This window comes from Cyprinus carpio, chromosome A9, assembly GCF_018340385.1.
Source record: "Cyprinus carpio isolate SPL01 chromosome A9, ASM1834038v1, whole genome shotgun sequence".
NCBI classification, from domain to species: Eukaryota; Metazoa; Chordata; class Actinopteri; order Cypriniformes; family Cyprinidae; genus Cyprinus; species Cyprinus carpio.
This window is the reverse complement of record NC_056580.1, coordinates 19,518,938-19,534,579: the sequence shown is the minus strand read 5'-3', so window position 1 is coordinate 19,534,579 and position 15,642 is coordinate 19,518,938. Positions and strand designations below refer to the sequence as shown.

The 15,642-nt window shown below is 37.6% G+C and overlaps 1 protein-coding gene across 2 annotated transcripts; it reads right to left on the bottom strand.

Moving 5' to 3' along the window:
• Positions 1 to 122: 122 nt before the first annotated feature.
• Positions 123 to 10,532, bottom strand: LOC109087824 (coiled-coil domain-containing protein 80-like). Of its 2 annotated transcripts, XM_042763995.1 has the most exons (8): positions 8,599 to 10,532; positions 8,293 to 8,568; positions 8,040 to 8,196; positions 4,556 to 4,692; positions 3,702 to 3,853; positions 3,500 to 3,603; positions 2,250 to 2,333; positions 123 to 750 (listed from the first exon to the last, which is right to left on the bottom strand). In XM_042763995.1, the coding sequence occupies exons 1-8, from the start codon at positions 9,925 to 9,927 to the stop codon at positions 431 to 433; spliced, it is 2,559 nt and encodes an 852-aa protein (XP_042619929.1). In that variant the 5' UTR covers positions 9,928 to 10,532; the 3' UTR covers positions 123 to 430. The 2 variants fall into 2 exon arrangements, with proteins under 2 accessions (XP_042619929.1, XP_018957566.2); XM_019102021.2 differs by having other exon boundaries at positions 8,293 to 10,532.
• Positions 10,533 to 15,642: the final 5,110 nt, after the last annotated feature.

Here is a 15,642-nt window from a genome sequence, read left to right as displayed (position 1 = left end):
ATAAGGGAGGAAAAAAACTCAAGGATCACACAAAATTAAATCTCAGCTGTATTCTACATAAGTTCAGCTAAAAACAGAGTTGACTTGCAATGTTTCTAACATATTATATTCAAAAGCATAATAGCAATATATTTTTATTGAAATTAAAGCACACTTTATACGTTTATAAATAAAACATACAGCGACAGTGCTCTTTAAAAATAGAGTAACAATATCAAAACAGTTCAACAAGAAAAAGCAGGTTGTGACCTTTAAAAACAATCACTTCATATAGAGAAGAAATCCAATAAATACAAATGTTTCGACTGATGTATAGCAGAAGAGATGCATCTTTAAAAATGAACAGCTCTATACGATAAATATGAAACCAGTTAAAAGGGAAGTTTTCAGTTATCTCTTAGCCTGACATTGTATTACGAAAATGTAAACCCTAATAACCATACCCCTGATGATAGCCATCCTGGTAACCCTCATGATAGCCATGGTGGTAGCCATAGCCACCGTACTCATCTTCCGGGCAGCGCATGCCTAGAGACTGCTGGATGGCCATTTCCTGTCTGCGAAGCTGCATGGAGTCAATCAAGTCATAGATGATGGCCATTGACCACATGGGGGACGGGTACCAGGACTTGACATTTCCGTCTTTTCCCACCAGCAGCATGGAGAAGTACTCGGGGCTGATCTGGAAGTAGTTTCTAATGTCCCTCACTAGAGTGGCAGATATACCCTCACGCTCGACCGTCGCACTTCCTGAAATGCATAAACGTGGGTGTCAGAAACAGTCGTGCAGCTGCATATAAACAACATATGGTCTAAAATTTTGCCATTTGTTCACCACAAATGACTTACCAGTGATTAAGAATTTTTTTTTAATGTTTTTTAAAATACAGTAAAACAGAAATATTGTAAAATATTATTGTATTTAAAAACACTTTTTATAAAGTATAATTTATTCAGAAATTATTCTAATATGCTGTTTTTTGTTGGCTCAAGAAACATTTCTTATTATCAATGTTAAAAATAGTTGCAGTGCTTAATATTTTTTGGAAACAGAAATACATTTTTTTCAGAATTGTTTGATGAATAAAGGTTCCAAAGAACAGCTTTTATCTATAAAAAAATCTTTTGTAACATTACAAATTATTTTACTGTCACTTTTGATTAATTTAATGCAACCTTGCTGATTAAAAATATCACGGTCTTATAAAATTATAAAATAGTGTCTTTTTTCACAAATTACTATTAACGGCACAAAGCATTAAAATATTGACTAAATAATGAAGTCCACCAAAATCAGTGGTGGTTACTGTAGTTGTACTATATACTACTTGGATTTTTAGAAACCTTTTGAACTGTCAAAATAAATCAATCAATACATAATTAAATAAAAACCTCTCTGTCTATCTGTCCACCATCTTTATTTCCTCAAGCAAAACTCATATACGCACATCTGACTTTAAATAAACGGCTTTTTAACAAACATAGTATTACAAAAATCTCTGACAGACAGAACATTTTCATAGAAACCAGATTTATTTTTATAAAACCAAAATGTTTCATCAGATATTGACTTTGCTTTCATCTTACATATGGGTCCTGCCTATGAAGACTTCAATGTCAGCCCTTTAAATACAGCTTACAGAATGACTTTTTGATCTTAATGTATCAGACAGACTGCTGATGCAGCCTTTCAAAACACACAGGAGCCAGTGAACACAAAGCTGTCTGAAGTTTCAACAATGATTGAAAATGTGTAAACACCTGAGCCTTTCTTTCTGTCCTTCAAATTATTATTCCTGTGGGAACTGTTTGGTCACTTCTGAGGCTGGCCGGAGCTGGAGAGGCTGACTCATGCAGGGAGGTGCCTGAAACCAGAGGCTACTGGCTGCTTTTGACTGATACCAAAAAAGCAGCCAATGTCAACACCACTGCACACATCTAATGTGTTGATTAACCCTTAACGCACTAACTAAACACCTGGTTGCTGTGAGAGTTACAGGTATGCTTGCATATTTTCGTATAGACTTCAAGATTTTGTTTACTACAAGTGCTTTATATTTTTACTAAGACCACAATAACCAAGCATCTGAGTCAGCTGATATTACAACTGCTTTTTAAACCATTGCTACAAGTATTTACATATCTGTCTCGCACCTCAAAGTCTAGACCACATTTTAGGAGTTTACTGGTAAGTCGGAATTCCCAGAAGTGTAGCCTTTTTGCTAGTGTTTCAGCAGCAGTGGTCTTACCATTGATGGGATAAAGCTCCAACACTCCTCCCATGTCTATCAGCTCTGTCCCAACCAACTTCAGTACTGATACATGGCGAAGACCTGCAAATCCACCAACACAGAAACAATTTTTCTAAATTCTGAATGCCACCCTGAGATGTTCCCCTGCTGACATTTAGGCCATTTAAGGGCATGTTTGTGGCTTACAGATTGTTGTTAATGGAATATGAGGGGGATGTATTAATAAACAAAGCTGTTTCTCAAGTCATTTAAGCTTGAATTGACAGCCAAATTCAAATCTGCTGTGGTAACCGATGTCAGTTTAAATAAAGGAGAAAGCCAGTCTGCCATAATAATTATTATTTTTATAGAGCTGAATAAAGTTATGATGTCAGTTTGTAAGCTAATTCTCCCTAATTTAAGAGCTCCCTCTGGTAATTTCTGAACGTTTTTTGGAATAGCAGTTCACAATTTATGAGTAAATTAAGGCATGTGGTTAACATTATTTCAGGAGACTTTCACATTTTGTTCTACAACATAAATTACAGTCATTCATCAAATGTGAATTCTGTAGAATTTTTAAACATGCGTTGCTAAATTGCTATTTACTAGTTTATTCACAACTAGGAGCATCTCTTTATGGTTTCCACAGGCATTTCATGTGGATTTTGACTAGGACCATAGGGATACACTTCACTATTAGCTGTTCCAGGTGTGGTCACTGGATGGGGACAACTCTTAGACCAACAGATAAGGAAGTGGCTGGCAAACAACCACTTATAAATATACTATTTTAATGTCAACAGGGTTCACGTACTCCATGCAAAGCAATATTATATAAAAATAAAGGAGCCATTAAATAGCTTGCTGCAATGCTGAATAGTGAGTTCATTACTTGAGTTATGTGTTTGTTAAGATTTCTGGGACAAGATACAAAATGCCAAACATTCACTGATGTTGTGTCAAGCTTATTTTGTGGGAAACATTTCTGAATTTAAGTATCATCAGGAATACACATTGTTCTTGGGAATAACCCCCCCCCCCCCAAAAAAAAAAAAAAAAAAATCCAAAACCATAACTCAGTGGAGTATATGAGAGCTGGCTTGGTTTCAGTCTTCAATGAGTGACAAGAGAAAATCAACGTGAGATATTATCTTGGCAAAGAAACTCTGCAGGGTAAAAAGGTCAATCTGTAGTCAGAGTCCTACCCAATAATGCAATGTGTATTTATGTGCCATCAGTGAAGGTTTAGTTATAATTATTCTTACCCAGGTTGCACGCCTGACTGTTCAGTGCATAGAGCTGTTGCTGATAGGCCCAGTCCTCATCATTTGGTGCAGATATAACAAACAACCTGCGTCTCCAGCGGAACCTAAAATTGAGTAGCCCAAAATTATTAGAACAATAGATTGCTTGCAAGATTCCTAGCATTTCACAGCACCATTTCAATGGAAATTGCTTGTGAAATACCTGGAAATGAAGTTCTCCAATGATCTTGGCTTGCCTTCTTTTTTACATGTCACCCCATCACGTTTCTGTTGTTCCATCTCTCTGATGCGTGATGAAAACGTGTCGATATAATCAAATACAGCCTTCATCGCAACTGGCACTTCATAATATTGCTGGAAATAAATAGATATATGAAACTCAGGAAAAAATATACAAGCTTCAAAGAGGGTTCTATTACTAGTAAGGGGATTTTCTCAATAGGTTTTGAGCAGCCAAGAATGCTGAAGCTAAAATTATGTGTCAGATCAACAGAGCTGTGAAGAATTCTTGGAATTTTTCTGCAAACCACAACAAATATGCTGTTCAAGCAAAAATGCGATCCAAAATGCAACGTCCAATATCACATTTCTTTTGACACTGGGAATTTTTTTTATTATTATTCTTTTGAATGACATTTTTAACATCTTATTTTACGTAAATTAAACACTTGAATTTCAGTGTAAATGCTACATTAAACATGTTCTTAAAACAAAGACTAAGACTCGTTTTCAAGGACCATGATGATTCATGTTTATTTGTGGGAAGTTTATTTTTTAACATAATCAGTAACATCAACATTCAGCTCTCACAATTCAATTTAGACGCTACATGCCCAGAATTAATTTGGTATTTGTGGGTGTCTGACTGGCTACGGTTCTGAGGATTTTCAATAGATTTTACTGTCTATCCGCCGCCTGACTGCACAGTGGCTTCTTTGTTTATTCCAGCTGTCTGCAAACAGGACTCGGCTTTGCGCTGGCACACCTCACGTACCCTTGAAAAGTACTGTGGAAGAAGAGAGCTTTAAGGCGTTGAAAATGTAACATGACTTTTACCTTCGCTTTCATGTCCAGATCTGTGAGGACCATGTAGAAATCACTGTAGATCATTCCATACTCTTTCCTCAGCTCTGTGATGAGATCCTGGTTCTCCAAATCCTCCTGTTTCAGACCTTTCATGGGCTTGTCATTCTCTGCAAAGATGCCACACAAAATCCGACAGTCTGATCAACAAACCAGAAAGATAAATACATAAGATTACGGATGGCTCCGCAGTCTTCTCATTTTGTTTTGACCTCTAGTTCAAAGAGACATGCATGTCTTTCATAACATGCAGTACACAGGGCAACCCCTCCGGTGGGGTCAATGCTGGTAGAACACGGGACACTGAGGCCCTCTGCTATATGAGGTGATCAGTGCTGTTCTGCTGTTTGTCTAAATGGAAAATCACCAGACATTCAGTCTTTTAATGAAGTGGTGCAGAGCCTTAGGGATGGCAGCTCTGTGTGTTTATTCTGGGAACATGGCTTCCTTTGCTATACTAGAGACAGATAAAAACAGAGCAACTCATGTGAAAGACCCTCTTTGCTCTGTGGAAACTCTGTGTGTGCGTGAGACAGCACGGGAAGACGCGGCCAACCCAAAGTGTTTGTTTTCCTTTCCACAAAATCCAAAGAATTTCTCACTCTAATTTCCAGTGGTCAACAAAACAGACGGTTTAAGGCATTCCAATTTCAGCATGGGAGGTGAAGTACAATTACAAACCAAAGAGACAAAATGCTATTTCTCCCTCTAAACATGTGGTTTTCTTTAAAGGGTTAGTTCACCCAAAAATGAAAATTAGCCCATAATTTCTCACCCTCAAGTCATCCTAGGTGAATGTGATTTTCTTCTTTCAGATGAATCCAGTCAGAGTTATATTAAAAAAAGTCTTTGATCTTTCAAGCTGTTTAATGCCACTCAGCGGGTGTTGCATGCATCAGTCCAAAAGAAGTTAAATAAAAAAAATTCTCACATGGCTCCGGGGGGTGAACAAAGGCCTCCTGTAGCGAATTGATGTGTTTTTGTAAGAAAAATATCCATATTCAAAACGTAATAATAACTTTAATCTAGCTTGCACTCACTGTTGTAAACGGAAGCAGTTCCGGGCGGATGACGTATGAGGTCGGCTTTGCACATGTGCCGCTCAGAAGTGATGAACGCAGAAGCAAAGGGGAGAGATCAAAACAAAACAACGGTCAAGAATTAGAAGTACAAAACAAGGATTGGTAAAGAAGAATGTTGGAGGATTTCGATAAAAGCCAAAAGGAGACTGGTTTTCCTTTGCTAAAGTAATGAAGCTTTGCTTCCTTTGCTCCTGTTAACAAACGTTGGTTTTTCACGAGACTCACCGGCACATGCACAACGCTGACCTCATACGTCATGCTCCCGGAACTGCTTATGCGTTAAACCACCCCCTCGAGCAACCCAAGAAACAATTTAATAAACTGTTTTAAATATGGATATTTTTCATACAAAAACGCATCGATTCGCTACAGGAGGCCTTTGTTCACCCCTCGGAACCATGTAAGACACTTTTTTTTTATGGATGAGTGCTTTTTATTTAACTTCTTTTGGACTGATGCATGGAACACCCGCTGAGTGGCATTAAACAGCTTGAAAGATCAAAGACAATTTATAATATTACTCCAAGTGGATTCATCTGAAAGAAGAAAGTAATATACAGGTACACCTAGGATGACTTGAGGGTGAGTAATTTATGGGCTAATTTTTATTTTTGGGTGAACTAACCCTTTAAATAAGCTCTTTATTTATCTCTCAAGGCAATAATATATTATAAGGAGGCTTTAGGCACATGTCCTTCTTGTCTCACATTTTATAAACGACAACTATCTTAATATAAAACAAATAAATACACTTTTTAAATAATAAGGATAAAACGAAATCCCTGGAGTTACATCATAGGCATTACAAACGGAAAATGAGAGATTAGTTGTAGCCTTAGCAGCGTTCCTAATTATATATGCCTACCATAGCCACAGCACAGGACCGTTAATTGTGGTTTAGGAACCGCTGATCATACATTTAGTCATGTTTCCTTTTCTAGTACCTCTGATGATGCACTAGAACCAGTAACAGCGAGTTTGCAGGCTATAAATGCTCTGAACGTGCCAGGCTGATAAATGCCTTGATAGAAAGCCTTATGTGTTCACTTAGCTGCCTTTAACTGACAGAGATGTTTATGAGCACCTGTTTTGCTTCCATTTTTCCATCCCTCACAGAGAACTATGTAACGCAGACCAGACCGATGAGTATATGAAGTAAAAGTCAAACCAGTGACTCATTTAGAGGCAGTCTGGATGCTTCTTTTGATGATGTCATTGTTAAACAGTTTCACAGCATTTTATCCTAATGCTTCTAGAATCTAACTGTGTGACATATGCAAAATTAACAACAGTGACATCCAGGGTTGTGCTAAATTTTGAATTGAAGAATTAGTTTGAATTAATATTCTTAATTCTGAATGGCGCAAAACCCTGGTAACAACATATAGGTAGGAAGCATTCAAAGCTAAATTTCAGGTAAAAATCGGATCTTTATTATTTTAGCATGTCTGAAGGAGTGAGCCTTTTGAATTACCTCAACAATACTCTATGTTTTTGAATTCAAGCCATAGGCCTCCCTGCTTTTGGGGCAGTTCCACAACAACACAGACAATGAAGAAATTGTAAGAATGTAGATTATTGTATGCTTTACCAATCTACCCACCCTGCAAAACTGACTCATCTGCCAACAACTGACTGCTGTTTCTGAGCTAAAACTCCCCAGTCAGAATATCAGCTACAAAGGAAACAGACATTTTCCCATGTTGTGGATAATAAACTAGAGAGAATATTGTTCAAAGGCAGACTCTCTGCACTCTTCCATTTGATTCATCTAGCAGAATTCTGTGACACTTGAACAAGTACCACTCACTCCATTCCCAGACCAAACTTCAAGTTCCTTTGCTGTAAGGTTCTGTGTCACATGAGGTCATAATCTGGAAAAGTGCTTCCCTAACTCACAAGTGAGTGCCAACTGTTGGATAAAAGGCGCTTTTTGTATGGCATACAATTAAAAGCTCTTAATCTCCAGCATAGGAAAATAGCTTGTGTTTATTATATCCATCTTCAGCCAAATCATTCATAGCTTTATGTCACAACTAGTAAAGCTCTCAAAGAGCAGGACAAATGTTTTTCATGAACATTGCAGGATTTTATGATGGGTGGTCTGAGTTCAGTTTGGCTCAGAGGAAATGGATGGGATGTCCATAACCTGTGTTTAAATGGCCATATGTCAAAACATCACATGGATTCTCAGCAGTGGTTGTTTAAAATTGAGGAAATCAAAACAATAGAAAAAGATAACAGGAAAAAAGCAGGCACTGATGAAAACACACTCTCCTATTTTAGTGCCTTTTTTTGGTGGTTTGAATAATATACAGTATTTAGTTGTTATACTGCACATATATATTGTTTCCAACAAGATGAAGATGGCTTACCAAGTTGGTAATGATCTATTTTCATGGTGCTGTTTGTAAGTGTGCCGAAGACGGTGATGATAGAGACCTTCCTGATGGCCATCTCACACACATGTTCCAAGTATTCATCCCTTTGCTGAATATACATGGTGTACTCCTCTGTTGGAGAGGTGATCAACTGAAGTAAAGAGTTTGAAACAGAAGAAAAGTAATTAATACTATAATTCAGAAATACAAATTTCTAGTTCATCAGACTACTTACAAAGCTACTCACAATTAGTCTCCTTTTGCTTTCAAAATAGTCCAAAAATGTTGTCAGAGTTCCTTTAGGTGGCGGCGGCGGTGGTCTCTTTGTTGGTTTTTGATAATCTTCTTTCTCATGGATCTTTGAATTTTTCTTTCCATTTTTCTTACCACCCTTTCCCCTCCTCTCTGTCTTGTCCTTCTTGGACAACTTGTCCAACTTGTCTTTTTTCTTCTTTTTATCCGTCCTGCCCTTGTCTTTCTTGGCGGGCACAATTTCTTCCTCTTCAGGATAGACGTCAGTGGGCTCACCTACATCATATTTCACTTCATATGCAATTTCCTTATTGCCATTTTTTTTCTTTGTAGGCCTAACATTAGGCAGTTTGTGTTGTGTAGGTGTAATGCTGGTATGCTTGTGGTTGTATGCTTTTTTATCTTTGTGGTTGTCCCTGTATTTTGCTGTATCAGCTTTGGTGTAGATGGGAAGTGCTGTGGGTGAGGTTGTCTGGTATCTGTCCCTAGGGTTGTAATAGTAAGGCTCAGTGGTGGTCTTGTGGGCTGGGATCCATTGTGGGGTAGTATGAGCTTTGGTTGTTCTTGGAGTGGTGGTGGTCGGCGTTGTGGTTGTGGTCGGCTGTGTTGTAGTCGTCGCCGTTGTAGTGGTGGATTGGGTTGTAGTTGAGGGACGTGTGGTGGTGGTAGTTGCTTTGGTAGTGGTGGTAATGGTCGTTGGTCTGGTTGGAGTTAGGGTAGTTGTAGTTGGTCTTCGGATGGGTTTCCGCACCTCTTTTCTCCTCTCCATTTGTAGGTCCACTTGGGAGTCAATGCTGGGGACACCCTCAATCACCTGCCCCTCCACTCCAGCCCCTTTACACTTCTGCACAAAGCCTTTCTGCCTGACTTTCTCCATTTTGCGAATGGGCGACTGGTCAATAACTTCATACATTGCTTCCAGTCTGACAGGGTATGGGTAGCGCTCCTCAACCTGAAGCGTCTTCTTAAGAAGGACCATCCCAAACTTTCCTTTCTCTAATTTAAGAAAGTTCATGAGCCTGGGAATGATAGTTGTATCTAACGGCTCTTCCATCACCTTGCCTTCATTAGTAATGCGTCTGATTTTCCCACCCAATTCCCCTTCCTGGTGAAACATGACAATCTGTTGCACGTGGCGCTCTGCCAATTCGCAGTAAACGTCTGGTTTGAGAAGACTCATCATCAATCTAAAGTATCCATCAGAGTCGTGAGGTGCGGACATAACCAGCAGGCGGTTTTTCCCTGCAAATGATGCCAGTAAGTTTGGAGAACTGGCACTGCTTGGCATGCGGGATACTCTGGCCCTGGCTCCAGGTGCTCCATCATCCTGCTGGATTGGATTCCTAGACCCACCCTGTGCTGGTCTCCTTTGTGCCAAGACCTTTCTGGATTGGACGTTCCTGGTAACGTTTATACCTTGATCTCCCTGCATCTGCTGGCTTCTATCATTGGTCCATGAAGAAGAACTTATTTTGATGATCTGACCCTGTCTTAATTTGTTTAGCCTTGCTAGTCTTGTGGAAAACAGCCTGAGTGTGGCTTGTTTATCGGTCGGGCTGCTCTCTGACACATAAACAGCCCATGTCAACAGACACAAAACACCGAAACCAAGCATGTACTTTCCCCTCATGTTTGAAAAATGTAGTAACACTTAAGTCAGTAACGTTAGAGAGATACAATCCGGTAAAGCATCATAAGATCTGATTTATTTCTTAAAAGTGTTTATAATTCTGATGCCCAGTGCAAAAAGTCATTTAAAACCATCTTTGGACACTTAACAAACAAAGAAAATTATTTTCTTTAACAAAGACAAATTCGGTCAAATTAAATCGACCTTGGTTTTACCTGTAAGTGCGTTTAGGAAACATTTCTTGAACAAGCAGCACGCGCGATCTGACTGATTCAATGCAAAGAGGCATTTACTGCTGCCCAGCGCCAGATTTTCTCATCGCATCATTCCTGTATTAAAATCGCATATAATCCCTTAATCAGCTCAAAATAGATGCCATGAAGTAAAGCTCCGGTCCTCAGTCAGTCTCGAGAAGTTTGACACGCGCCACTTCAACACAACGCACGTCGCGAAAAATAAGAAAAAGTCAGAAATACTTCCAGAAGTTTGGAAAACTCTCTGTGTGACTCCTTATTGCTGGAAGTTTTCCCAGACATGTCAGAGAGTAACAGCACAGCAGCCTCTGTATCCTCTGTCGAGCGCACGGGACCAACCCATGCAACAGAGGGGTGCCAGTGCGCAGAGATTTACTCCTGCAATCAGAGTGACCCGTAACCTTAAAACAGGCTTACAAACCCTTTCAAGATCCTTTTCATAAATAGGAAGGTAGCAATATTTATAAATAATAAATAAACCAAATGTGATATTATAAAGAGATCACCCTTTTTATAAAACGAAAAAATTGTCTTGTCTTTTTTTCTTTCACTGCTCTAAAGCCAATGAAAATTCTTACTATATTATTTGGGAAATAGTTTGTATTAATGGTTGACTGAGTAGCCTATATTTTCCCTTACCCACTATTATAATGTTATGTATGAACCTGAAGAGAAACATTTTCAGTAAATTTTGTTTATTAAACAAACGTTATATATGGCATTCACTTATATTGCTGAACTTTAGAATTTGTAACTTCGTTCATTTTAAGATCATTTTTATGGATCGATACATTACATAGATATTCAACAACTGGCAACCCACAGAAATATCATGAAAAGCAGTAACTCTGGAAATCTGTGAAGGGGTCATATTTCATAAAAAAAAGAAAGAAAATAGCTTTTAAGCATCTTAACAGGATTAGGATCACTTAATCATCTACATATTTCAGAATATTTTATAACATACAGGTTTTACATTCATAATTTCTGTTCAGTACTGTAGACAAGAGCCTGTTCAGGCTAATTCAGTACATTTTTTGTCATCACAACATTTGAATAAAACATCACATATTTTGGCTAACAAGTCACAGACCTTAATTAGTTAATTGGTTTTAACATACTGCTTAATGTTATCTTAATTGTCAAGACTATATATTAAAACACTAACTAAACAATCTCAGACTTCATCAATGGAGCTGTTTAATGTGAAATTAAAATCACATGTAGGCTCCTGACATACTCAGCACATGTTTAGCTCTGTCCCTTAAAATGGACCCTAACTTACCAGAACTGAATGAACAGGGTATGATATTGTGTATCACCATTTTATACCTACAGTTACCCTGGTTAAGAGGACAGGGTATGATCTCGGGCCGGCAGGAATTGTGGGGGGAGTGATCAGCGCTTTCCACCCTCATACCTGATGACAGGTTCCCGGGGCGCCGCAAAATGGCTGCCCACTGCTCCGGGTAACTATATTAAACCCCCAAATTCTTATGGGTCACAGGCAGTGATTTTAATCAATTTACAATATGAAACTATCATATCAGAAAATCAGATAACATTGTTACTGTCACTTCATCACAAATTAAAGATCACATATGTATTTAGTAAAAGTGTGCACATTCCTTTCCATATGCAAAGTTACTTTCAAATTTTGTCTGATTTGATAACATCTGAATGTACCGGATGAAGTTTGCTCCACTTCTGTTCTTTTTACTGCAATCTTTCTACTGCTTAAAACCCCAGCATCTTTCTTACCTGTTACTTTTGTGTTTGCCGTTCTTAACAGATGCCTCAATATAAGCAGCACACGCAAACATTTTTTCTAGCCCACAATCCTCTATTCCCCTTCATAATTGCTTTCTGCCACATGTGGCTCTTAGTACAGTGCACCAGTCTGTAATTATATCAATTTGCGTAAACAGCAACAAAAGATCATCACATCACATAAACAAAGCCCTTTAAATGATGGGAATCTCTGAAACGAGCAATTAAACTTAGAACCCATAACAGTATACATCTCTATGCCAGTATTAGACATATTTATTACCAGGCTCAGATGGATTCAGCAGACTTTTCACACATTTTTTTAATTGATATGGGGGATATCAGTGTAACTGTCAGAAATGGTTATCAAAATCTAAAATTAAAAATTCAAAAGGATTGGATAAGGAACATGCTCATGAAACCATGCACAGGAACATGATTTTTAACTCATCTGATTTATTCAGCAATGCCTATTTATTCAGGAATGAAACAATTGAAAGGTTAAAATTACCTTTTTCATTTGTGTATAACACTGCATACTGAGCTCAGTATAGTTTAACACAAGTACAATATTAATGTCACAGACAGGAAGATATATGCTGTCAGGCTATATATGCCAACAATAAAAGTGTATATATGGACACAGACCTCTACAGAATGCCCACTGCTTTTTGCTCATACCTTACCCATGAACTCACATTCCTCTTTCAGTAATACACAGCTGCTCTTGTTTCTGAATGTGAAGTCTTTATTGTAAACTTGAAGGGGAAAGGTAATATACAGTATGTCATCAAATTTAAATTTAAGGACAGAAGCATTAAACAAGCAATAAAAATGACCCAGACTAGATCCAAATAGACTACTTTGATTAGCAATGTCCTCTACTCTCCATAAGGAGCCATAAGGATTTTCATTCTTAATAATGCTTGGAGCATTCAATACACAACACTGCAAGTTTTATTTTTATGGAACTGCTTGCTAGTAATAGGCTTGATAATATCGACCCTACTGCCAGTAAAGAGCAAAAGCTACTGGCAAATGAGCCATGAAACAGCCAGGTGTCTTGGCACATGCTGAATAGCTGAGAATGGCATTAAAACCAACTATATAGTTTGTCTGAATGAAAATTGGTCTGAACAATGCGTCAGATCAAAAGTGCCTTTAACCCATTCCATTAAGGCCTTTGTTTTTTGGCACGCTTACTCACAGCATGAGTAGCTACCTGTATGTTTTAAAAAAATGTCTGAAACCTACCCACACTAAGACAAAACTCCATAGAAAGTCTCCATCTGTTGTTGCTTAGCCTAATAGCAAAGATTTGTGTTAATGTTTTCACAATAAATCAACTGTTGTTCCTGTCTGTTTTACACAGATCATATGAAAGCATCTCAAGCATCTGGTGTTTCATCCTGTTTCCAGTTGCAGTGACCTCAACAGCCCGTAAAAACTATAGGTAAAATCTGTAATCTCTCCAAGGATTGTCCCACTATAGCTCAGAGTTCTGTCAAATAGATTGTACGGAAAGAGCAATGAACAGGAAGAGCAGATTGTAATCTGTTTTCCATGTGAAATTAAACCCTTATGAGTCATTAATTTTCCCTCGCACTGTTTGTGTACCTGGACCACTTGCAACAGTGTGCACATTCAACCTTGCAAACATTACAGCAGAGTGTTATCACTCTTTGTCAGATGTAGAATTTATAGTGACCCGGACTCATAGTTTAAATGGACATTAAAAAGGTATGTATTAAAAGGGATAGTTCACCCAAAACAGTGTTATTTTAATATCATAGACTATAACTAATATTATAGAATGTAGTTTTTGTTGATATTTTGAATTAGATTTGTCTATTTTTTATTTTAATTATATTTCAAGTTTTTTTTTTGTCATTTTTTAATGACTAATTTTAATATCTAATATCTATATATTATATATCTATATATAGTGCTCCTGTAGCTCAAGTGGTAGAGCATTGCGTTACGAAGCGCAAGGTCGGGGGTTCGATTCCCCGGGAACACATGATAGGTAAAAATTGATAGCCTGAATGTACTGTAAGTCGCTTTGGATAAAAGCGTCTGCTAAATGCATAAATTTAATTTTTAATTTAATTTAATTTTAATTTAATTTATATGTCTTATTGTCTATATACTTAAATGAAAATGAGAAATGTTGAAACTAATGTTGATTGAAAGCCAGTTATTTTATATTAAACCTTTAAGGAGCCAGCTCTGACTTTAGTGTTTGAATAAGTCATTCCACATTCAGGCATTAGAACAACATTCTGTGCGCAGATCCAGGCAGAACTGACCCACCTCTCCCACTCCTCGTCCCCACACATTCACATCTCTCCCAGTTTCCTCTCCCATTTCGCAATACACACACATGCACCCACTCACAGAACACACACACACAAAGAAAAGGCCAAGGTTACTTGTGTACACAGCAGAAAAGTTCCAGACAGTCCATTGTAATGTTGTAATGTTAGCATTTAATTGGCTGTGTCTGCACATTTTTACTTACCTGTTAAGTGTTCTTTCTTGACAATTTAAAATCAGTATATTACTGTAGCAGCTAGCAGATCTTCAGCTTGCTGTTAAGAGCTGTTTTTCAATAGCAAATTTGACATCACTTTTAATCAGATGATCTTATATAAAATAACGTCATCAAATTGCATGTTTAATTCAGCGAACTGAGGTTATTATAGTGGAAATGGTTATTTTGTTATATGTAAAACAGATTTAGTCTAAAAAAATCTTGATCAAATGAGTTAGGAAAGAAAGTAAATTAAGAGATGAATCACACTGAAACTTAACATACATACAACCAAATATACCCACACACACACATACTTCTCACCAATCAACCAACCCAAACAAAACACACACACAACAGAAAACACACACACCGTGAACACACACCCGGAGCAGTGGGCAGCCATTTTTATGCTGCGGCGCCCGGGGAGCAGTTGGGGGTTCAGTGCCTTGCTCAAGTGCACCTCAGTCATGGTATTGCCGGCCCGAGACTTGAACCCACAACCTTAGAGTTAGGAGTCAAACTCTCTAACCATTAGGCCACGACTTCCCCTACACCTGTAAGGTCAAGTCAAGTGCATTACAGCTTAACTTTTGAAAACAAAGCTACATATACTTTTATTAAAAGTGACTTACATTGCTTTCAAGCTATTTCATTAATACACAAAACAAACCCATGACCTTGATGTTGCTTTTTATAATTTCTATGATCATTTGTGGTGCTTTTATGTAGCTAAATTCTCAGTCACTATTCATTATCATTGCAAAGTCATATGGGTTTGGAATGACATAAGTAAATGGTTTCTTTTAAGAGGAAAGTTTATTAAACTTCAAATTCCATTTAATTAAAATAAAAAAAGTCTGTGCTCATCATTCTGAAGACTAAATATACTCCTTCTATTAAGCTTAAACTTACACTTATTTAGCAGATTTTATTCAAAGCAACCATTATACATAACACAGCATATATATTTAATCACAGTGAGAAAACCAGTAGCATAACACAAGTTCGCATATCAAAATGTAACTAATCAGTTGTCATCATTATCGCTACTTAATAGTTCTTCCCTCTCCTTTCATATTCTTTTTGTTTTATACCAGTTAGTTGCATACAATTTTAAATACAATTTTTGGTGTAAATTTAAAACAACTGACACCA